The following is a 22,168-nucleotide window of genomic DNA, read 5'->3' on the forward strand; positions in this document are numbered from 1 at the left end:
TCAATACGTGCAAACCTTGCCGCATTCTAGATGCAATGGCCATATGGTTTGGTACATGAATTGTGTGTGGAAGTTTGCAGGTTTCCTTTTTCTTGCAATGCAATTGATAGCCGATTAACAGGGAAAAAGTCTGCTCAATAACATGCCAAGCAGGGTAGTTGCGAGTTGACAATATTGAGAGAAGTGGCAAATGTCATTGTGGAATTCGTACCTTGTGCGTCATGTAGTGCAAACTTGTATGTTGGTATGCATTAGGTTATTTGGTGTTGATGAATGAATTTAATGTTGCAGAGATGGCAATTATACCCAAAATCTAGATCTTCTGCCCGTATGAGATGGGGATTACCTAAAATAAGCGGGAAAAGGATAGATATCTTACTAAATTAGTCTTTGTATATTTTTAGTAAGCATTGTGCAATTCTTTTGAAGGGGAAATTTATCAGGAAAGATTTAGAAATTGTAATGATCAAAACTGCCGATCAGTTATCGATCTGCTACAGTAATTTGCCTCTTTGTGCAAAAAAAAAAAAAAGAATTCAATGACGTTTTCCTAAATCAAATTAGCAACTAATTCATTTATCAAAGTTGATACACTCCTAAATAGCGTTCACAAAAACATAATTGAATTCTAGGACCAACGAAAAGAGGAAAAAAAGGGCCGATAACTGAAAAAGAATTTAAATGTAAGAAAAAAGCATACTCAGAACTTCAATATTTCCGAAAAACGATGACAATAGGTAGTACAATGGTAGGGTTTTCACCTGGTAGCAGCTCTTGCACTCATGGAAGAATGGTAGGTGGTACTTCTCTGTTTCCTATAAGAAGTGTAAACGTCATCATACTGACTTGCCTCATTTGGGTTAGCAGTTGCCCCAAGACCTAATCTACCTGAGCTACTCGATCCAGGCTTCCGCTCTACACTTCCATCAGCATAAGTTCCTGTTTCTGGGTCTACCTGCAGATTTGGTGGCGGAGGGATGCAAGCCCCTCCCTTGCGAACAGGAGGCTCTCTTTCATACTCATAGTCTTCATCTCCTGAATCAGATTTCAGGGGTCCCTCAGAAGGGTTAACCTCTCCAATCTCTTTAAAGAACTTCGAAACTCTTTCTAAAACTTCAGATGGTGATATATTGGATGGAGGTATAACTGTAGGGATGTCCAGTGGACTCATGGGAGAGTAGGGCACGCCACTACCTATCTGCATCTTTCTGACCATACCTGGGATAAGACCTGGTGGAAACAAAGGATAAGGAGGCAACTTTTCACCTGTGCCAGCAGCTGATTGGTTTGCTGGTTGAACGGAAGAATTTAAGGACATGGACCCTGGAAAAGCACCAGTTGGAACAGGAGTTGGAAGAAATTGCTGGTTTGGTATTGGTGCTGGCACCAAAGGGGGTGCTTGTTTATCAGGATGATCATGGACTAGTACATTCGGAACAGCATTTCTGCTATCAGGCTGCCATTCTGGAGCAATATGGTTTGTTGTTTGTGGATCCCCTGAAGCTGCAGACATTTCTTTAGCAGGACCTGAAAAAGAATTAACCAATTGTCCACCTATCATCTCACCCTCAAGGGCATAAATAACATCTTGATCAAAAACTTCCTTGGAAGCCCAGAACTGTAAGATTTTCTGTAAGCGTGACTGATTTTCCTCCTTATTCTGAGGGTTGTGGTAAACCCTCGCAAGCATGGAACCCAGGACAGGTCTAAAAGCAAGGGCTTCGTTATCAAGTTCATGCAGGCTGGTCCTCCGTTGCAAACTGCAAATCAAGGAAATTAAGGACATGCAAGTATCAGTGGGAAAATCAACCCTTGAGGTGCCTGGGGTTGGAAGCTGAAAGCTAATAAACAACACTCTGAAAGCAACAGAACTCGAAAATCTAGAGTTGCTTGTATCAAAATAATAATACACCCCTGTCCGGTAAATATTTGGTGGAAATCATAAGAAGAAAAAAAGATCCCTTCTGCTTTTGGAGTATTAGTCAGATTGGGGTTGGCCATTATAATAGATTATTGTACTTTGAGGATCAATCGAAGGAAAAAGAAACAACCTAATTCCTATTCAATGTCTTATTTCTTGTTTATGTATTAAATATGAAGGTCATCAGCCTCAAGTTTTTAGATGAATAAGGGGCAGCTAAACTGGGAGTTCTACACTTCAGGATTATAAATTCTACAACCTTGTCACTCTATGGTACTAGCCTGTTAATGAAATAACTTCTCATATCAATCAACCAAAGGTTTTAGGTTTCTTCGGGATGGCAGGACCACAAATCAAGGTAAAATCCAGCATGAGGGATAGTTTCTAATCACACATGTATAAAAATAAAGAACTGCATTAGATTTACAATAGAAGAAAAGCAATCCCAGTGGAAACTGAAGAACTAATTAAATCTAAAGAGAGAATGATATTTAAATGTAGAGAGAGAAACATACCATCCAACATACCAAGATATCAAAAGACTACTGGGAAACAATGCAGATAAATAAAGCATCAGTGGATGCCCAACAAACTGCCAACTTATGATATGGCTGAGCTATCAAAATTAAGTGTTAAAAAAAGAGTAATAGCACATAAATGGAAAAATACCTGTCAAAAAGAATGTCATTGGCAAGGTATATTATATGAAGCTGCCTCTCAGAATCATCAACAGAGTATATCCTGTCTCTGAGTGCTGCAGCCAGAGCTGGTGCAAATGGGGACCTCTGCATGAACCAAGTCTTGGCACTTTTAATTGACTCTTTTGTACCATTTAGATTGTTAAGTACATTGTTAAGCTCCATAGCAACATCAGAAGGAAGTGGACCAGAAAAACCCTTAAAGGGAGGATCATAATCTGGTCGACCATGACCCACAAAAGGCTTAGGATGCTGATGGTGCTGCTGCTCATAAAATGGTGGAAAAGGAGGTTGGTGCATCTGAGGAGCACCCATCATTGAAGCTGAATGTCCCCCAGAATTCATAGGAGGAGTAGTAAGAGGTGGATTCATCAAAGGGTTTGGCGGAGGATGCATTGTCGGCATTGAAGTGGGTGGGAATGGATGATTAAAGGGGCCACCTGGGGTATGACTAGATAACCAAAGTTTGTAACGATAATAACCATGGCCTTCACCACCAAAGAGGAAACTGTATGCAGGATTATCTTGCTGCTTTTCACGGATCATGGCTTCAAACTCTGGGCCATTCTTAGTAGTATACTCAACAAGTTTGTCTATACGCTTTTGAAGATCAGGATCAGATGGGGGAGGAGCTGGGGGCTGGGGAGAATCATATGGGCTATGGAAAGGTGAAGGAACCAAATGAGGGGGTAAATGGGACGGGAATGAAGCAGGTGGTTGCTGCTGTTGCTGTGGAAGATGAAGAAGATGAGGATGGGGATGGAGTTGTTGCTGCTGTTGCATGTGAGGAAGGTATGGGAACTGTTGGACAGAAGGATGAGGGGGAAGGAAGGGAGGAGGGATCACTGATGGAGGTAACTGTTGATGTGGAAGATATCCAAATTGTTGCTGCTGTTGCATATTGCCAACTGGTCTTTGCTGTTGAGCATATGCCCCCATTGCAGATGCAGCAGCATAATCATGAGGAGGACGGTCCATAAAACCTTTTCAGATACTACAAGAACAAACAACGTACAAGAAGACTTAAGAAACCCTTTTAAGATCAAACACCATTCATAACTATGCCAATCATCACAACCATTATTTCCATACAATCATTCTAATGAAAGTATTCAATTATCAATATTTCTCTTATCTCTTGAATAAACACTCACTCAAATGCCTAAAAATTAGTGCTTTTCTCCTTTCCAATAGTACTTTGGTCTTTAGAGTGTCAGTCATATAAGCTATGTCGTATCTCATATACACACACACACACACATATAAACATATTGGAATTTCAAGTGAACAAGAAAATGAGATAGAGTTTGAAAAATAGGAACGAAACCCTAAGTTTGAAGTGATACAGCAGTTACAGGGAGTGCCATTTACATACCTCGACAAAGAACGAGAATCCCACCAACGACAATCGCACTGCCAGTGAGTTTGTTAAGTCCTATTTTAAATTTACCTGGATTCTATGGGTACCCAACCGGCTTCCCAAAATTTTTAAAAGGACAAAAGTGTAGCCAAATATTGCCTTGCTGTTTTTTTATGGCCTCATGACCGTTTCCCACCCATGAAACAATCATATTCCAACCTTTGAAATTTGTCAATAAAATCTATTAATTCTTTTTAAAATATTTAAAAAATAAGAATATTATCTTTATTTAAGTTAAATACAGGTTTGTCTACTTTATATACAACTTCTTAACTTATTTATTGTCAACTCAATTTAAACCTATTAAATTTTTTCACGTGATTATATATATATTATAAATGAGAGGTACAACATGATTAAAATTACTTGTCAAATGGTCAAATTGGGAGGGGTTGGGGGAATTGACTCAACATTAGCAAGGTCATGGTTAACACATGGGAGCAACCACAAAATTAACTATTGGCATTCAAAATGAGGCTTAGGGTCGACAAATGTGGTAGAGAATGAGCAAATTTTGGTTGTGATGCAATGGTGGCGACAAGATAAGGTGGAGGAGGGCAAGATATAAGTGTTTTCTTAAAGATGTATTCTAAACCAAGGGTTAATTTAAATTAAATTTGAATATTAATTTCGAATTTATGAAAGATATACGAAAAGATTATTGATGAAATGAATAATACTATAAGCTAAAGAGATTAATAGTGTTATCTAAAAGATAAATGGTATCGTAAACAAAATAAATTTATCATAAAAGATTTGAACTGAATTCAAACAAAATTATTGAACAAAAATTTTAATTTGAATATGATATTTAAAAAAATGAAGATAAAAAAATAAAAATCATTAAAGTAAAATATAATTTGTTTGTATAATTTATTATTTAATTAATATTAACTTAATTATATATTGGATATAAAAAATAATAATTATTAATTATTAATTATTAAAATTATTGTTTGATTTGGTTGAATAGGTAAAAAAATGAAAATTTCCAAACTTAAAGGGCTTTCTCAAAGTTCGGGTGGGCAATGGTAACTCGGTCTTGTTTTTTAAGTTTATTTTCGGGCAGGTTTAGTGACGATTAGACCCGAATGGACCCAAGAGCCGGTCAAAAACCCTGCCGTAAACCCTCTTCACCGAGTCCTCAAAAGCCCTGCTCTTCACCCTCTTCACCGAGTCATAAAAAACCCTGCTCTAAACACTCTTCGCTGAGTCCTCTATAAGGTTACTCGGTAGAAATAAAGGCGAAGTTTAACAAAATGAGATTGGCAATGAGCAGTTTGGTGTCCTCAACTACTTCAACTCGTTCAGCTTTTCTTCTCCGCCGCTTCATGGCCACCGTAAGTTCTACTTATATTGCTTATTTGGAATTCATTTGTTTCTTATGTGGATTACATTCCCAACATTTAAAAGCTTGCCATTTCATTGGATTCTTTTTACAGTTGCAATACAGGACTCTTCACTCTTCGTTTGGCTTTGGAAATAAATACAATAAATGTTGTCTTCTCAAATGCTTAAACACTTGGCAAAGTTTTCATCTTTTCAGAAGTCTACCCGGGGCCTGTCGCTTTAATTCTAGATATATTTCCAGTTTTTTGCCTTTAGATCGCGGTATCAAATTGGCTTCACTCAATTCTATACTCTTTCCTAGAAGGTACTTTTTTTATGTATCAAAAGCAGCCAATGAAGAAAAGAGAGGGAATAGCTTCCCCTTCAAATTTAAAAAAAGTTGGATACAGACTAAGGCGTTGGCTTCTGCACGTAAGAACCAAGATGTTAATATGGTGACTTCAGCAAGTGAACAGCTGGTTCAAGATGCCAAGGAAGGAGTGACGCAAAAATCTAAAGTTAATAATAAAACAAAGCAACCCTCCAGAAGTAAGAAAAGCAAGGAAAAACTTTCTGCTGCTACTGCATCAGAACAAGCTACAGTGGAAAAGAGTCCCACCCTGGCTTCAAAGGTTAGCAGTTCTTAGTTTTGTTGAAGAATGGAAATAGTTTATTTATTTCCAAATATTTCTTACTGACATTTCCGTTTTTCAGAAGACTTCAACTGGGATCACCACTGTGGAAACCCTTGATAGTTCTGTTTCAACAAAACAGCAGTCCAACAAGAAAAGTGAGAACTCTAGTAGAAAGGGGAAATGTTCGAAGGTAGCCTCGCAGAAACAGAAACTGGAGAAAGTAATCATAAAGAAGCATCAAGGACAAAAAAAGTTGAAGCCGCTATACCCCCCAATTGGGAAATCTGTTGTGGTGGTTGAGTCTGTTACAAAGGCAAAGGTCTTTCAGGGCTACCTCGGTGATATGTATGAAGTCTTGCCCAGCTATGGTCATATCAGGGACTTGGCTGCAAGGTCGGGATCTGTGCGACCTGATGATGACTTCAGTATGGTATGGGAAGTCTCACTTGCTGCGTGGACTCATCTGCAAAGCATCAGGATGGCTTTGAATGGGTATGTTGTATTATTATAATTTATTATTTCCAATCATTCAAATAGCAAGCAGCATTTATGATACTACAGCAATGTAATTTTTATTTTTTAATTAAATGTTATAATGTATGTTGTGCTGGAAGAATTGCATTTTGTGTTAAGAGCTGTTTGTTTAGGTCATTCTCAACCTCATTGGATGTAGTATGTTAATACGCTTGAGCTTTGTCTGTTTAGGTTGTTAATTTTGTTCATTTAGTTGTGTCTTTATTTTTCTGAATTTTCTTATTTTGTGTGACTTGGACATCAGAGCAGAAAGTATTATTCTTGCCTCAGATCCTGATTGTGAAGGAGAGGCAATTGCTTGGCACATCACTGAGATGTTGCAACAACAGGAGGCTTTAAGTGAAAATATAACTGTAGCAAGGGTTGTCTTTCATGAAATAACTGAAGCTTCCATCAAAAGTGCCTTGCAAGCTCCAAGAGAAGTGGATGTAAATTTGGTTCATTCATACCTTGCCCGACGAGCTCTTGATTATTTGATTGGATTTAATATTTCACCATTATTATGGAGGAAACTACCTGGTTGCCAGTCAGCTGGTAGAGTCCAGTCTGCTGCCCTGTCTCTTATATGTGACAGAGAATTAGAAATTGATGAATTTAAGCCACAAGAGTATTGGACTGTTGAGGTTGAGTTGAACAAACAAGAGCCAAATTCTTCAGCGGACACCTTTTGTTTTCCAGCTCACCTTACCCATTTCAAATCAAAAAAGTTAAATCAGTACTCAATTAGCTCTCATACAAAGGCAAAGGATATTGAACAAAAGATAAATACAATAGATCTTCAAGTCATTGGTTCTAAGAAAAGCACGATGAGGAAAAATCCTCCCACCCCATATATAACATCAACTCTTCAAGAAGACGCTGCAAACATATTGCATTTTTCTGCATCATACACAATGAAGGTGTGGAAGATTTAATGAATATTGATCTTACATCTTCTTGAACTTCATAATATCTATCCCTCTAAAATTAAATCTTGATATGTCTGTCTTAGTCACTGCTTGCAGCTTTCTGTTATCAATCAGTAACTTGCAAATGATTGCATTTTATTACAGTCATCATGGCAGTTCTCATCACCTTTTTCTTTTGTGTTCTCAAAATGATTGGTATTCCTCTGATGATAATTAAATTGTATTTTCTATGATGTTCTTAAGTGCTCCACCATAGATCAATTTTAATTTCCCAAGTCATTTGTTTTCAAGAAAAAAAATTAAAAATAATGATAATTGCTTCAGTTAAAGGCTCAACATGTGATGTTATATGTTATGATGTTGCTTATTGGGAATATATGTTAGTACTCTAATCTAGTTTAGACACTAGTTTATCCTTATGTTAACTTGAAACATAGTGACTTTAAGCTTTAAGTTTCTTCTCGGAGGTTCCTTTTATTTCTCTATTTTAGAGGTTTACATTTCATTATTTGTAGTTTGTTTTCTCATTGTACGTTGATTATCATATGAGTGCAGCTCGCACAAAAACTTTATGAAGGGGTTCAGTTATCAGAGGGGAAGGCAGCTGGTCTGATAACTTACATGAGAACAGACAGACTACGTGTGGGTATCTCTATCTTCAGATTTCTGGGTGCTTGTTACTAATGCTGCATCTTCTAGCCTAAATGCCTAATGGTTACTAGCTTCATGTAAAAGAAGTTGCTTCTTTGTGTGTGATCTCTGTTTAATGGTTTCTGAACGTTACTAAACTGATGGCCATTATTGTTAGGAAAGTTAAAATAAAAAATAGAAAAAGTGAAGTGACTGTTACATAATTTCTCTATCATACAAGTTTGTTCTTTGTTGTATGACATGAGTGGAAAACTTTTTTTATTTGGGGATCGTATCCTTTGGGCGGATAATATAAGTTTCATGATTGTACTGATATATGTTTGTTTGAAACATGGCCATTTTTCTTCTTGTGCTTCCATTTAATTTGCTTGACTCTTGAATTAACTGATCTGAGAGAAGAAACAAACTTTTTAGTGATAGTACTCATAATTTCTTTGGGATTTATAATGGTACTTCTTTTGATTTTTCTCTCAGATTTCTGATGAAGCTGTTCGGGATATCCGCTCGTTGCTCATTGAAAGGTGATAATTGATTGTTTACTTCACTATCTTTTCTTTAAATTTTTAGCTGTATATGCTCAGTTGATCTGCTTGTGCATCAATATCTGTTATTTCTTTGCTACTGTCTGTGGAACCTCCTGGGTAGATTTTTTTTTTGGTCAAAATGTATACTGGATACTTTTTTGTTATGAAGCTTGGCTTTAGGGTGTCATATCCTTAGTTCTTCCTTGGTTACCTTTTACGAGGTCAACCCCCTAGGAGTGGAAGTAATGGGGTTGCGAGGAAATAGTGGTCCCTGCATGGTTGATGTGGTGTATATATGAGGAAAAGAAGTTGTTTGAGGGCTTGGTCTTGTCTTCTCTTATTTAAAATTATACAGTTAGTTTTCTCAGGTATGGATCAGATTATGCATCAGAAAGTCCTCAAAAATATTTTAAAATGGTGAAGAATGCTCAAGAGGCTCATGAAGCTATTAGGCCCACTGATATGCGGAGGTTACCCGGTACTCTGATGGTTTTGGAAGATTTTGAACAATTTAAACTTTTGGTTGAACTCTAACAAGAAATTACTGATCGTTTTTTCCCTTGTTGGCTCTCAGCTATGCTCACTGGAATTCTAGATGAGGATTCCTTGAAGTTGTACACTCTTATTTGGTCTCGAACAATGGCATGTCAAATGGAACCTGCAATCATTGGGCAGGTTAGGATGTGAATGGTTTTCTGTATTTTTATGTGTTAGTACACAAATACTTTTCCTCCATTAAGTGAGAGATAATCAAAACAAAATAAGAAGCATCGTATTTCTACATCTCTAAAAGGATCTAACAACAGTAGACCACATATCCAATACGAGAAAAACAGAATCCATTTGTCATAACATCATTTAATATTAAATTTGTGAATCTCTTGAACAATATCTCATTCCAAATTGAGTTTTACTTGTGTATTGATATTGAGAACTGTGCTTATTTTTGTTTGCATGAGCTTCATCTTCATGTGTGTGCCTTCCAGCATTACATTTAAACATGAAAGGAAATTTATGATATGATGTTCCTTAAAAGCTGTTGTAATTTTTTTCTAATGAAGTTTTCTGTCTTATGAAAGAGGAAAAATTTAACTGGCTCCATAATTCTTTTTATCCTTACCTTTAGTTGTAATTGCATCTAAAATATCTTGCTGTCACTGTTGTTTTACTTCTGCAGTTATATGTAATATTAAACTATTCGTTATATTTGTGCTATGCTTCTCTTCATAATCATCTTGTTTTCATTTATAGTTCATTTTTCACTATTACTTTAACATTACCATTGCAATCATTTGTACTGTCTAAGATTCTCTGTTCTATGCAGATACAACTGGACATCGGTGATACTACTGAGTCCATTGTATTTCGTTCTTCATGCTCAAAAGTAGAATTTCTTGGATTCCAAGCTGTTTATGAGGTATAATCTATGCTCGATAAACTGTAAAATCTTCTGTTAAATTTTACATTTGTGCTATCTATTTCACCATTTCTAGCTTCTTGGAGGATATAATAGGGGCCTGACTTTGTTTGTCCTTGTTGATAGAGTCACAACGATCGCTTTGATGCTTTAGTTTAATTTGGCACTTCATTTCATGTTTTCTTGTGAGTGTGTTTTGAATTTTTATGATTTATCTAGGATGCTAATGCTGGAGCTATCAAATATAAGGAAAATGAAGAAAAAGATCGTGATGAAGCTTTTGAAATTCTCAATTCACTGAAGGTAGCATTTTTTATTTTCTTTTTGCTTTTGACAATCTTCAACAACTGGGAAATTTATCAAGAAGAAATATTAAAAGATACGACTTGGTCATAGTAGACACAATGAGCACTATTCGTGAATGAGAAACCTGATACAAAAATGATAAGAAAGCAATGAATAATAAATATGAAGATGTGACTACCCCTAAGAGAGTCTATTTTGAGGCATCCCCCATGAATCATGCAAGATGCCTGTTGATTAACATTCACGAATTTTCGCTAAAGTGTCCCTGTTACAGAAAATTCCGAACAGATAGAAGAATGTTCGCTAAAGTGTCAGGTGCAGCATCGACAGCTGCCACCCCCACCCCTGATTAAGATGAGCACAACATATTTGCATCTCTTTCATCTGAAAACATCATTTCAACCTACTAATAACAAGAGACCAAGGGACAAAATAGGAAGGATTGGAAAAGACAGGAATAACTTCCATTGAATCATTTTCAGTCTACATAGATGTGGCATATACGATCTTTATTGTTTATATAGGAGGAATTTCAACTTCATTGTGATGCATTTTATTTCCATGATATTCCATTTTCTGCCCATACTACCTTTTAGTTGAATTCTTTTGGAGTTCTTATTTTTATTGTGAATAAATCCTTATGAAACTTTCAAATTTCAGTTACTAATGGGCATGGTTCAGATACCACTAGATTGTGGCACCGATACTACTTTCAATTTGACATTTTCATTTCATAAAACTGCTCTTGATTTTGTTATTGAATGTTGTCTAATTGTTGTGCCACAAAGGGAGTTCTCATAACATTAAATATTTTGTAGTCAGGGGAGCCATTGTCTCTTGGTCAAGTGGAACTCAAGCAACATCATAGCCAGCCTCCACCACGCTACTCAGAAGGATCACTGGTACAATAATATGAATTTTTCATAAGTGAAAGTGGTTGATAACAACTTTCCTTCTACAAATACACTGCTCCTAATGATACTAAAATTAGCACTTAATAAACAAAGTGTATTTGTGCAGAAAGTATGCCTACATATGGTAAAGACAAATTCCTTAATTGAGTTCTAAACCAATTAAGAATGACCTTAAGCTATCCTCCTAGCCGAATTCATGGATAGCTTAATCCACAAATATAACTATGATTGTTAAATTACATAAATAATTTCTTGATTATGAGTCAATTGATTTTCTCAAGATTTTAAATAGTCAGCTATTTCAATTGCTTTCTTAAAGAAACTATGTTGAATACTCCTTGAGTAAGCATGTGAAAATTGCTAGTAAAGGGAGTTATCCTTTTGGCTATTGGCCTTGAACAATGATTCTCTTATTATTATCTTTTTCAATTGTGTATTGGCTTATTTATAGGATCTTGTATGCATACACCTAGGAGCTGGAGGGAAAAAAAGAGGATGCCATAAATACTTCTCCAGTGTTGTTCCTTTTTATTTATTGCCTCATGTTTGGTGTTGTTGCATGTTATAGGTCAAGAAGCTGGAAGAGCTTGGGATTGGAAGACCTTCTACATATGCCTCTACATTAAAAGTTTTACAGGTAAGTTATGGTGTTAAAAAATTAAATTAGGCATTTTTTTTCAGAATGAAAATTAATCATTTGGATACTTTGAGGTTTAAAGTAGTACTAGAGAAAGTTACTAAATGTTGTGACATATTTTTTTGGATTGTATCTGTATAGGTATTTTGTTTTTAACATGACAATATTTCATGGCACCCTCTTTTCTTTTTCCAGGATAGGAAATATGTGACAGTGAAAAGCCATGTATTGTATCCTGAATTTCGTGGTCGTATGGTATGTCCTAACCTCAAAGTTTGTCATTATTATTACTATCTTTAACTGATTAAGTAGTTCAAATTATAAAACTCTAATGTTGTTAAATGTATATATCAAGATGACCTGGAAGGGCATTTACAGGAGATGCATATTGCTTGTGTAATTCCTAGATGTTTAAGTGGTACACAAGTGATGAAATTTATATCGCCTGAAATTGCTAAAAATCGTTTACATATTGAGGGGAGGACTCCTATACCATGATATGGAAGGTGCATATATGTTGTTACTTTGGAAGAAGTTAACTGCAAAGGTCGCATTTGATGCAATTTAGAATTTACTTGGGACATAAGTTGTAACTGCCCAAGATGGATAAATCTATCTTTATCTCATTAAAATTGCAGCTTTATTGGTTGCCCTATCAAATGGGCTTACTAACCTAAATGTTGTGACTAGTGGTAGCTGGACTTGGAGATGGAAGGTATGTGATATGTGGTAGGAACCAATTCTTGTAATATAAAATAGTGAAACTTCTCTAGTAGTTCTTTTGTTGGAATATATAAGTCCCAAATTGAGATAAAAAAATGAAAGGTTATATAATGTAATAGATATAAGTTGGATTGACTTAAGTTATTTCAACAATTGGAAACCAAAGCATTAAAAAAGATCATAATTAATAAAAATGTTTATCCAAACTCCTAGTTTAAAAGGGCCTAAGATTTCTAATATGGTATCAGAGTTGTTGATCCAAAACCCGTTTAAGCATATATGCGCTAGCCAAGAAGGAACCTCTTGAAAAAATAACTGATACTCCAATATGAAACAATGTTAATGCTAGCAACAACAGGTGCCAACTCATCGTAAAGGTCATAGCCTCCCAATTAATCAAAGTTTGCCCTAAACTCAAAGATAATATTTTTTTCTTCTCTCGTTGCTCATTGTACATGATCAAGATGACGTTGCCATCCCATCCATCTTTATTTGTCAATATGACATCTCATGACTTGCCAATATGACATCTCATGACTTGCATTTACATTCATGATTTGGTTCCTCTTTGCTTTCACAATGGAGACAAATTTCTTTCTCCCCCATTACTCGAGCATCCAATTCCTTTAGTTATTGGACCTTCCTCCATCTTCCACTCTCGTCTTATATATTATCAAACCTCCATATCTTCAATATCACAATATTTTGATACTAATTTGATAGGAACCTCTTAAACAAAGAACAAATTCTCCAACATGAAACAATGCTAATGCTAACATAAAAGGTGTTAGCTTCTCGTAAAGGTCATAGCCTCCCAATTGGCCAAAGGCTGGCCTAAACTCATTGATAGTATATTTTTTTCTTCTCGCGTCATTCACGATCAAGATGACATTGTCTTTTACCCTCTTCATCCACTAGTAGGATATCTCATGACTTGCAATTACAATCATAATTCGGTTCAGCTTTGCTTTCATTGGAGACAAAATTTGTTCTTCGCCATTTCTTAAGCTTCTAGTTCCTTTGGTCATGAGACCTTCCTCCATCTTTTGGTGATGTCACATTGCAATCTTTGCTTAAGGCTAGCAAGAGGCTAGCATACAATCAGCCCATGTGGGTGTCAGGGTCATTGCAGAGCGTAGTAATATATTTGGGTCCTAAGTGAAAGAGATGAGATTTGAATCCAATATTGGAAAATATGAACTTCTAGTTTGGGTTTATATAGTTTTGAGCTCAACAATCTTATATCTAGTTTTTTAGATGTGGTTTCCTTAAGGTTCATTTCAATTTCTAACATCACTCAAGTTTTCTACCTTTCTATTGTATATCAATATGATACTAGTTACCCCTTTTGTTTTTGATGTATCATCACTGAAATATAGTCATTAGTGAATATACATGTGTACTTCCTATCTTTTGTTCTGTTTTCCTTGGACCAACTTTGACCTCACATATATATCTTATTGTTTTAGGCAAAAAATATTTCTTTTGGAATAAAATTCTTCACATATACTTGTCACTCTTTACAATGGATAAGTGGGTATAATAAACTTGTTTTGATCTGATCACTAGGTGTCAGCATTTCTCTCTCACCACTTCTCGGAGGTTACAAACTACAGTTTTACTGCTGATACGGAAACTGAGGTATGTTAATCAAATGTTTGCTAGTTCTTACAGATAGTATTCTCAGTTCATCATATGTTTAATATTGGTTGCTTCAGCTACTATAGTTTCAGGTTTTTTCCTTGATAAATACTTCTGTTTAAATATGATATTGGGGTTCTGTCATGATTTCTAGTTTGCTATATGCCTATAAACTGTGGATCACTTTCTTTTCAACTGCTTGTTAGTGACCTTAGTACATCTATACATTTGCTTTCAGCTTGATAATGTTTCTGCTGGCGTAACTGAATGGAAAGGCCTCCTTAAGGATTATTGGACAAGATTCAATTCATATTGTACCCGTGCTCAAAGGGTACATATTCATCAAGTATGGTTGGGCTCTTGTTGCTACCCATGAGTTTGCTGTTTCTGTTGAAAGTTTCTAGTTCTTTTCTCTCTCTCTCTCTCTTTTAATTTTTTATTTAATTTACTAATTATAAATATTATTAAATGCTTGCAGGTGGAGGAGATGTTGGGGAAAACATTTGGGGACTTTTTGTTTGCTTCCATCCCCAATAAAGACAGGGCTTGTCCAAGGTATGAAATATTTACCAATTATATGTTCTATGTTCTCATTCCCGTAGCTTGCTAAGTGATTCTCTACCAAAGCTAAGAGACTCCACAGGCAAAGATTTTGGACTCAGCTGCTATCTGATTCATAAATTTTCCTTGTTGTATGTAGTTGACCTCTAAATGGGTTGAGAGGCATGGAGAGGCTACATGATCTTACTTTGTTAGAATTTATTTTCTTTTTGTGTGGCTTAGTACAAAGCTATTCTAAGGTGTAAAAATGTTATTTTTCATAGTAGATATTACTATGAATTTGTTTTCATTTAGTGTTGTATCCATGACATATGATGGCCTGTAAGCCAGCAATTTTTCAAAAAAGGTAATCTTGCAAGGCATTGTACTCTCAAGATTAGAATCTGTGTTTCATACTTGTTCCTAAGAAAGTGCGAATCACATCAGATAGTGGTCCTTGTGTATCATACTGATGTAACAATTGTTTTGACATTGTTATATTAAACATCTGATCATCATATCATCCATGTAATTGAGATCAACCAAATTTCACTTTAGTTGGTCAGAAAAATGTTGTATTCAAGTCTGTATTAGTAGTATACTCTTATATTAATCATCATCAGTCTTCTGAACTTATCTCTGCAATCTCTCTTTTTCAGTTGTGGTGAGGGCACTTTGATTTTCAGAGTAAGTAGATTTGGTGCAGGATATTTTATAGGCTGTAATCAACACCCAAAATGCAAGTAAGTATCAAACTGGCTTATTTGCAATATGAGTTCTGATTGTTATCAAGTTGGGTCCTCTATCTCTCTCTGCTGCTGCATATGTGTGGTCCCTAATTCTGCTTAATATCTTGTTGTTCAGCATGTTATGTGCCGTTTTATGTTTCATGTATATCAGTTTTATAATAAAAGTATGCTTGATATGACAGTTGTTTACTGTATGTTTGTTGACAGTGTTAAATGTTTTTTTTAATCTCTTTTTGTTCAAGAAAGTTATCCTGATAGTTTCATGAAAAAATCATTTTCAAATCTCACATGTAAATATTTTAGTTGTTGATAAACTTGAATTATTTGCATTGGTCTGCAGATATATTGCCAAGACACTATATGGTGACGAGGATGAAGAAGAAGATGCTCCTGAAAAAAGCAGTAGTGTAGAGGAGCCAAGATTGATAGGTCTACATCCAGGTTCACATGAAAAGGTTTGCTGTAAATCATGTTCTCTTTGTCTTTTGGACTGGTGTTCGTTAACTCAGTTTGAGTAATTAACTGAAAATAAAAACAATTTCTTTCAGGTTCTTTTGAAGAGTGGCCCTTATGGATTCTATGTACAGCTTGGTGAAGATAGGATGGATTATGCGCCTAAAAGGGTCAATGCTTCCCACGTAAGGCTGTTTTTTCCATTCATCATTTACCTCGGAACTAGAACCCAAGGATTAGGATTAGTGGTGGAAGTTCAAATCCTTTGGGCTTACTTCTAGAGATAATATATTTTTCAAGTTTCTGGCTATTGTTTGTAGACTATTAAAGTAACTTCTAGTTTTGAGCTAAATGAATATGTCAGGAAGGTTGAGGAACTTTCTAGTGATTATACACACACCTTGGAACCACAATTTCTTGTTTTGTTCTAGTGTGAGGTTGGCCCAAAAAAAACAGAACAGTTAAAAAACAAAGAAAAAATAGAGAGCATGTTGTTGTGGTATTTTGAGTAGATAGCTTTACTGGCCAAACAACACATGCATGTTAATGCATATAAATGTGTGTGTGCTCTTAACTTTGTCTTCTTATAGGGCTGCAAATTCTTGTTTTGCCACTTTGTTGATTGTTATTCATTAAACATGTGTAAAACTGGATGAGATGTATCTTTTTCAGATTAAGGATATGGACTCTATCACCCTTGAAGACGCTCTGGAGTTGCTGCGTTTCCCTTTGACATTAGTAAGCTCATCCCTGTGGGATTTTTTCTGTTGTCTTAATTGATGTTATTCCTTTTCTTTCCAACTAAAAAAGGTTGTATCATTTGTTAATCTCTATATCCATTTCTGGTTCTGTTATGTATTGAATTGTTCTTATTCATTTATGATATTATTTGTTAGGGAAACCATCCAAAGGATGGGCATCCAGTAATATTAAGGCATGGCAATACTGGATTTACTGTTAGACATCGAGGCGCTCTTGTGCATGTTCCAAAGGTATATAATTCATAATAAAAAGTTATCTTTATGATTCTTCGTTAAATAATGAGGATCAAACATATTTATGTAATTACCTGAAGGTTCACTTCATCAATCTTGCAATTTGTGTTTCAAAGCATTGTTACTGAGTGTTGATGTGATTAAAAGAAAAAAATTGATTGATTAACCTTGCAATAATGTTGGTTTCCTTTTTCTTGAACTATGAGTGCAGAACATGAATCCGAGGGATGTCACTCTTGAGAAGGCATTGAAATTTTTGTCAGGTAAAGATGTAAAACTAATGGGCCGGCGTAAGCTGAAAGTTGAAGAACCTGTGGAGGCCATGTAGCTTAGTGAATAGGAGGGTGCAAGGTTATCTAGCTACCATTCATTACAGGTGAGTGTGTGTTTATAACATCACATCGACAGCTGAAATCAGGGATTTATAGGAGCAGAGCATCTGCATGCATTTGGGTATCATCGGATTTTTTTATGACTAGAGCCCGATAAGGTGTGAATAATTGCTACTGCAATGATCAATTTTGTTGTAGTTAATCTCCATTTTGACGGTGTATATATATATATATGTTGGCACCGTTTATCAATGATGCTAGGGGTCAACTAATTTTCTTGTACTGAGGGAACATACTCATAAAATATTGTGAGGCTGTAATTCGTTTATTTTATTAACGGTTGCCTTCAATAAATCTCTTGGGAATTTATGTGCATTGTTATGTGCGAGAAACTGAGTAATTGTGACGTGTATATATTTTCTGTTCTGGTTGTCAAAAGCTGCAGAATAAGTATAATGGGTGTCCATGATTGAACTTAGATTTTACCTTTCTATTTCAATGAAGACTATGTAGGACTCTAGGGTGGATTCAAGCCGAGCTGATCCCGAACAAAGGTCAGGTCAAGATCGAGCTTGGCTTGCCGTATTGGAAAGAAGAGTTGTTGAAAAGGAGGAAGAAAAATCATTGGAAAAAAAAAAAAGAATCACCGGATAAGTAGAATTGTTGGTGATATGAACTTTATTTCAAGCTAATTTTAGCTCAAATTCATCTCATTCAAGTAGAATAGTGATTCAAACCCGATTTAGCTTGGATCATGTCCACCCCTAGGACTGTCTATATCTGCAATTTGTAACACAAAATTATGGCATTGTATTGCAGCAACATATACGCACAGCCAAATTCATGTGCTAAAAAACCTGTAACTTAAGTTCATCAAAGCCCTTTTGTAAACCTAGATTACTGTTACAGTTACTCTTCTTTTAATTGATTTAGTTGTATCAATCCGACAATAAGCATACACTGTTGGAATGTCCCCATATGAGCATAAATCTGATGCAAGTAGTGGTATAAATATGAAAATAGCTTGCAAATATAGCTTTATCTTTGAAACCATTTTCTGCGATGTATATTTCTAACTGCAAGTAAAAGATATACAAGTCATTTTTTAATTTAGAGGTCTCCTCCTAAGCCTACACATTCTTATTAGTCCTGTTAATTGTAACGATGTGAGTAGTTATGGATGTTTCTCTACTTGGAAAAGGGAAAAAAATTCCCGATGGGCATATCAAGCTGCAGAACGTTTGTCTTGATACTCTCTCTGTACATGTTGTGACTGGAAAAGCCTTTAGATACCCGATGTGGTTCATTAGATTTTCAGTTTAATTATCTACAAAATCTAAACTTCTCCCAACTTAATTTTCCCTCTATCAAGCCGGAAGGTTTATCGAGCATTTGTCATGCAGAAGACTCTGTAAGCTGAGGGTCACTGATAGACTCCTGCAAAAGAAAAAGAGGTCCAATCGATAAAGAGTCAGTTTATACTCTGCCTGTTGCTATATGAGAACTGATAAATGCTGAACTTACAGCTGCAGAAACTTGGCTATGGGAGCGTGAGTTGCCTGAACCACCAACAAATAACAGAGGGTTCATGGTTTCTTCAGCAAGTGCTCGCAATCTGTTAAGTTCTGGCAAAACAACTTTACCAAGATCCGGTCTGTCTTTCCGCCTTAACTCAGCACACTGAAGAGACAACATTGCAAATGCCGAAGCCTCTTCCACTGGCCAATCAGGCACAGCCGGATCCAACATCTCTTCAAAAGTGCCATTCTCAATAGCTTCTTGTACATGATGAGTCAACCCCATTGGTGGTTTGGCTGTTATCAATTGGAGAAACATAATACCAAGTGAGTAAATATCAGACTTAACACCAAGCATTCCTGTTTGTTGATACTCTGGATCTATATAGCAGAATGTTCCTGCTGTTGATGTCATATGATACTGTGTCACATTGTCTGCCACTGAAGGAGGGACTAGCCTCGCCAACCCAACATCACTGATCTTGCTTACAAAGTTACGATCAAGCAAGATGTTGGCTGGTTTTAGGTCACGATGCACAAGCGGTTCTGGTTTTGTCTGGTGTAGAAACAGTAAGGCTGTCCCAATTTCAGCGGCAATTTTAAACCTAAGCTGCCAGGACAGAGCTGGACTGTTTCCGTGCCGGAACAAACAGTCATCTAAACTTCCATTTGCCATGAACTCGTACACTAAACATCCATACTCTGGACACGCTCCCAGAAGGAGAACCATGTTAGGGTGTCTAATGCAGCTCAATACCTCAACCTGAAAACATTACATTATGTTATCTGATGATATGTCACAATTAAGAAAATTTATCTGATAGATTCAGTTTCATGTACCTCTTGCTGAAACTGTGACCTGCCTTGAGCTGCATCTGGTCGTAAAACCTTAATTGCAACAGGTGTATGGTCCAAAGTACACTTGTATACTGGCCCATAACCTCCTTCTCCAATCTTGCAGGAGGCCGAAAAAAAATTTGTTGCAGTTTCAATCTCCTTGATAGAGTACTTCCGGTATCTTGTGTCTGTACGTGCCAGAGCATTCAATGCTCTTTTCTTTTCTTCTGCTTCTTTCAGTGCTTTCATTTCTGCACCTCTTCTTTTCTGTGCTTCCAGTTCTGCAATCCTTTGAGCTGCTTCAGCTGCTTCAATGGCTGCTTTTGACTTGGCTTTCTCCTTTTCTGCCATGGCTATTGCAGCTTCCTCAGCAAGACGTGCCTCTTCCAATCTCCGTTCTTCTTCCATTTTCCAGCGTTGGAGTTCAGATGCCCTTTGTTTTGCTGACAGTGCTTCTTTACAGGCAGTACCGTACATTTCCATGGTCTGCTTAAGTTCCAACCTCAGCCTCCTCATTTCAGCTTCCAAGTCATCGGCTGTTTGAGATACGGACGAGAGTCTGTCATATTCTTGTGAAACTGATGAGAAATCACTCAGGGAATTATAATCCATTGATCTTCTTCCAATCTGAATTGACTCAAAACTGTTGTTGCTTTCTGCATCCGAATAGTTAGATAGTCTTGGCGGGGTTCGCCCTTCAAAGCTCTGCCTATCATGGAATGCTGGAGATATGCGGTCTATGCTCGGCGTCCCACTGCTCACATAAGATATATCTGAATCTGGTGGAGGAAGTTCTCCATAGCCTTTCCTGGTAAAAGGAGACCTGAAGAATTCTGAATCCTCGGTCGATTTGCATGGTGGTGCCTCCAGTAGTGGCACATGGGCTGATCATCCATACAACCATAATAACATTGCATCAATTTTTAGTCCATGATTGCATTAAACTTGGACAAAACCAGACCAGGCAATTAATGTACCACCTCTTGTATTAGGAGCTGGGAGAGCAGATCCTTCTGGTTGAGAGGGTCTTATGGTTCCAAGTAATTGGTCACGCTGTGGAGAGACAGCAGGGGCTGGACGTGAGGCAGCTCGCATCAATGAAATCTTCCCTTTAGAAATCACATATACAGTGCAGAAATCTGGTGCTCCTTTTGATACGGTACTAGGTATATCAGACATCTTGAATCTAACAGGACAAAAACATTGTGGGAATTAGTAAATTTTCCCGTTAAAATTTCATTTTTAGCATCATGAAAAAGTACTATTGATCTAATTAGTTACTTCTAATCCATCCCATATCCCATATCCCATATTCATTCAGATCGTTGATTGCTAGATTGACGGTCTGATTATGCTCATATCTTAGAAAACTTAGTGCAGTTATTAGCTCAACCATGTAAATCTGTCTTCTTCTGTATGATTTATTTTGATTTCTAATTTATTTTTCCTTGACTTGTTTCTAACATTGAGTAGACTGATAAGTTACAAGGAGATGACGAAGATTTCGGAAATCAAGAAAGAAAAAATTTTAAGGAGTTGGAAGTTTATATACAAACCTTAGAAAGCCTTTGTTGTGGGAGGCACCAATAACCATAGTCTCAATTGCTGTCTGAGAAATGAATTCGATTAATGCTTTTGGCACATCACTGTCTTCTAGCACCACATCTTTGCAATTTATCTGCATGTCAAAGTTGCAGAACTCTTAGCAACTAAAAAATAGAAAGAGAGAAAAAAAAAAAAGCAAAAGTGTGTGTGTGTTATATATATATATATATATATATATATATATATATATATATCATCTTACATCTTTGCGAGTACAAAAGCAGCGGAAAGGCAGGAAGATTTCCCTGGTTTGGGGATCAGGATCTTTACATACCAATGAACCATTACCATTCATATCACAAATTTGGTTATTTCCTGCGGAGATATTGAAACAAAATTTATATCAGAGACCCATGAAGAAAATACATGAAGAAAAAGTTTGAACTGAAATGGGAGAAAATGGGATACTGGGTGGTGGAAGAGAATGCGAAAGAGAAAGAGCTGCAGGGGAGGACTTGAGTTTAACATGAATGAGAACAAGTGTTTGGCCTCTGTATAAGAGATTATCAATAGCCCACTTAATGGCATTTTGGCTGCCTTTGTCTCTGTCGATTGCCACTGCTACCAAACTGTTACACTTTGCTTCTTTCTTCTCCGAATTTGCAGCTTTTTGCATCCACATTCTTCCTTCTGAATCCAAGCAACTGATGAATCTGATGCACGAAAAGCTTTTTGTCTCTCTCAAGAGGTGAAAGAGAGACAGGATAAGAATCTAGTTAACCCACAACTTAATCCTTGCCTTTGAATGTTTGTTCATTACAAGTTTACATCAACAACAATATTCATCCTTGTTTTAGCTAGTTTGATTATTTCAAACCAAATCTCTCCCTTCATATTTTTTCCTTTTGTTAGAAATTTTCCCATCATTTTCGGGGTGTTTTC

The 22,168-nt window shown here is 36.4% G+C and overlaps 3 protein-coding genes across 7 annotated transcripts; 1 reads left to right on the forward strand and 2 right to left on the reverse strand.

Annotated features, from left to right (window-relative positions):
* Nucleotides 1–153: 153 nt before the first annotated feature.
* LOC123194581 (calcium homeostasis endoplasmic reticulum protein-like) lies at nucleotides 154–4,151 on the reverse strand. Its single transcript, XM_044607856.1, has 3 exons — nucleotides 3,995–4,151; nucleotides 2,591–3,613; nucleotides 154–1,760 (listed from the first exon to the last, which is right to left on the reverse strand). Exons 2-3 carry the CDS (start codon nucleotides 3,595–3,597, stop codon nucleotides 758–760), a joined length of 2,010 nt encoding a protein of 669 aa, XP_044463791.1. The 5' UTR covers nucleotides 3,598–3,613; nucleotides 3,995–4,151; the 3' UTR covers nucleotides 154–757.
* Nucleotides 4,152–5,113: 962 nt separating this feature from the next.
* On the forward strand, nucleotides 5,114–17,702 carry LOC123195342 (DNA topoisomerase 1-like). Of its 5 annotated transcripts, none has more exons than XM_044609031.1 (22): nucleotides 5,114–5,379; nucleotides 5,482–6,000; nucleotides 6,083–6,495; nucleotides 6,782–7,436; nucleotides 8,001–8,087; nucleotides 8,571–8,617; nucleotides 8,989–9,098; nucleotides 9,195–9,295; nucleotides 9,945–10,037; nucleotides 10,257–10,340; nucleotides 11,162–11,245; nucleotides 11,826–11,894; nucleotides 12,090–12,149; nucleotides 14,187–14,258; nucleotides 14,497–14,604; nucleotides 14,737–14,813; nucleotides 15,458–15,541; nucleotides 15,888–16,002; nucleotides 16,096–16,185; nucleotides 16,673–16,738; nucleotides 16,897–16,992; nucleotides 17,207–17,702. In XM_044609031.1, exons 1-22 carry the CDS (start codon nucleotides 5,299–5,301, stop codon nucleotides 17,321–17,323), a joined length of 3,228 nt encoding a protein of 1,075 aa, XP_044464966.1. In that variant the 5' UTR covers nucleotides 5,114–5,298; the 3' UTR covers nucleotides 17,324–17,702. The 5 variants fall into 5 exon arrangements, with proteins under 5 accessions (XP_044464966.1, XP_044464967.1, XP_044464968.1 ...); XM_044609032.1 differs by having other exon boundaries at nucleotides 6,086–6,495; XM_044609033.1 differs by lacking the exons at nucleotides 6,782–7,436; nucleotides 8,001–8,087 and having other exon boundaries at nucleotides 5,115–5,379; nucleotides 8,976–9,098.
* A 662-nt stretch (nucleotides 17,703–18,364) lies between these two features.
* On the reverse strand, nucleotides 18,365–22,089 carry LOC123194329 (U-box domain-containing protein 35-like). The gene is made up of 7 exons (XM_044607509.1): nucleotides 21,695–22,089; nucleotides 21,489–21,601; nucleotides 21,238–21,359; nucleotides 20,662–20,867; nucleotides 19,685–20,565; nucleotides 18,852–19,607; nucleotides 18,365–18,764 (listed from the first exon to the last, which is right to left on the reverse strand). The coding sequence occupies exons 1-7, from the start codon at nucleotides 21,906–21,908 to the stop codon at nucleotides 18,723–18,725; spliced, it is 2,334 nt and encodes a 777-aa protein (XP_044463444.1). The 5' UTR covers nucleotides 21,909–22,089; the 3' UTR covers nucleotides 18,365–18,722.
* Nucleotides 22,090–22,168: the final 79 nt, after the last annotated feature.

This window comes from Mangifera indica, chromosome 13 (genome assembly GCF_011075055.1).
Source record: "Mangifera indica cultivar Alphonso chromosome 13, CATAS_Mindica_2.1, whole genome shotgun sequence".
NCBI classification, from domain to species: domain Eukaryota; kingdom Viridiplantae; phylum Streptophyta; class Magnoliopsida; order Sapindales; family Anacardiaceae; genus Mangifera; species Mangifera indica.

Bases quoted from the DNA above. Each gene is read 5' to 3' on its own strand.
- LOC123194581 (XM_044607856.1), bottom strand. From the start codon at position 3,597: ATGGACCGTCCTCCTCATGATTATGCTGCTGCATCTGCAATGGGGGCA. The intron at 1,761-2,590 runs GTATTTTTCCAT...CTTGATTTGCAG, and splicing joins AATGACATTCTTTTTGACAG to TTTGCAACGGAGGACCAGCC.
- LOC123195342 (XM_044609031.1), top strand. From the start codon at position 5,299: ATGAGATTGGCAATGAGCAGTTTGGTGTCCTCAACTACTTCAACTCGT. The intron at 6,001-6,082 runs GTTAGCAGTTCT...TCCGTTTTTCAG, and splicing joins GTCCCACCCTGGCTTCAAAG to AAGACTTCAACTGGGATCAC. The intron at 14,259-14,496 runs GTATGTTAATCA...ATTTGCTTTCAG, and splicing joins CTGCTGATACGGAAACTGAG to CTTGATAATGTTTCTGCTGG.
- LOC123194329 (XM_044607509.1), bottom strand. From the start codon at position 21,908: ATGTGGATGCAAAAAGCTGCAAATTCGGAGAAGAAAGAAGCAAAGTGT. The intron at 19,608-19,684 runs GTACATGAAACT...TAATGTTTTCAG, and splicing joins GGTCACAGTTTCAGCAAGAG to GTTGAGGTATTGAGCTGCAT. The intron at 18,765-18,851 runs GTAAGTTCAGCA...TTTCTTTTGCAG, and splicing joins ATAGCCAAGTTTCTGCAGCT to GAGTCTATCAGTGACCCTCA.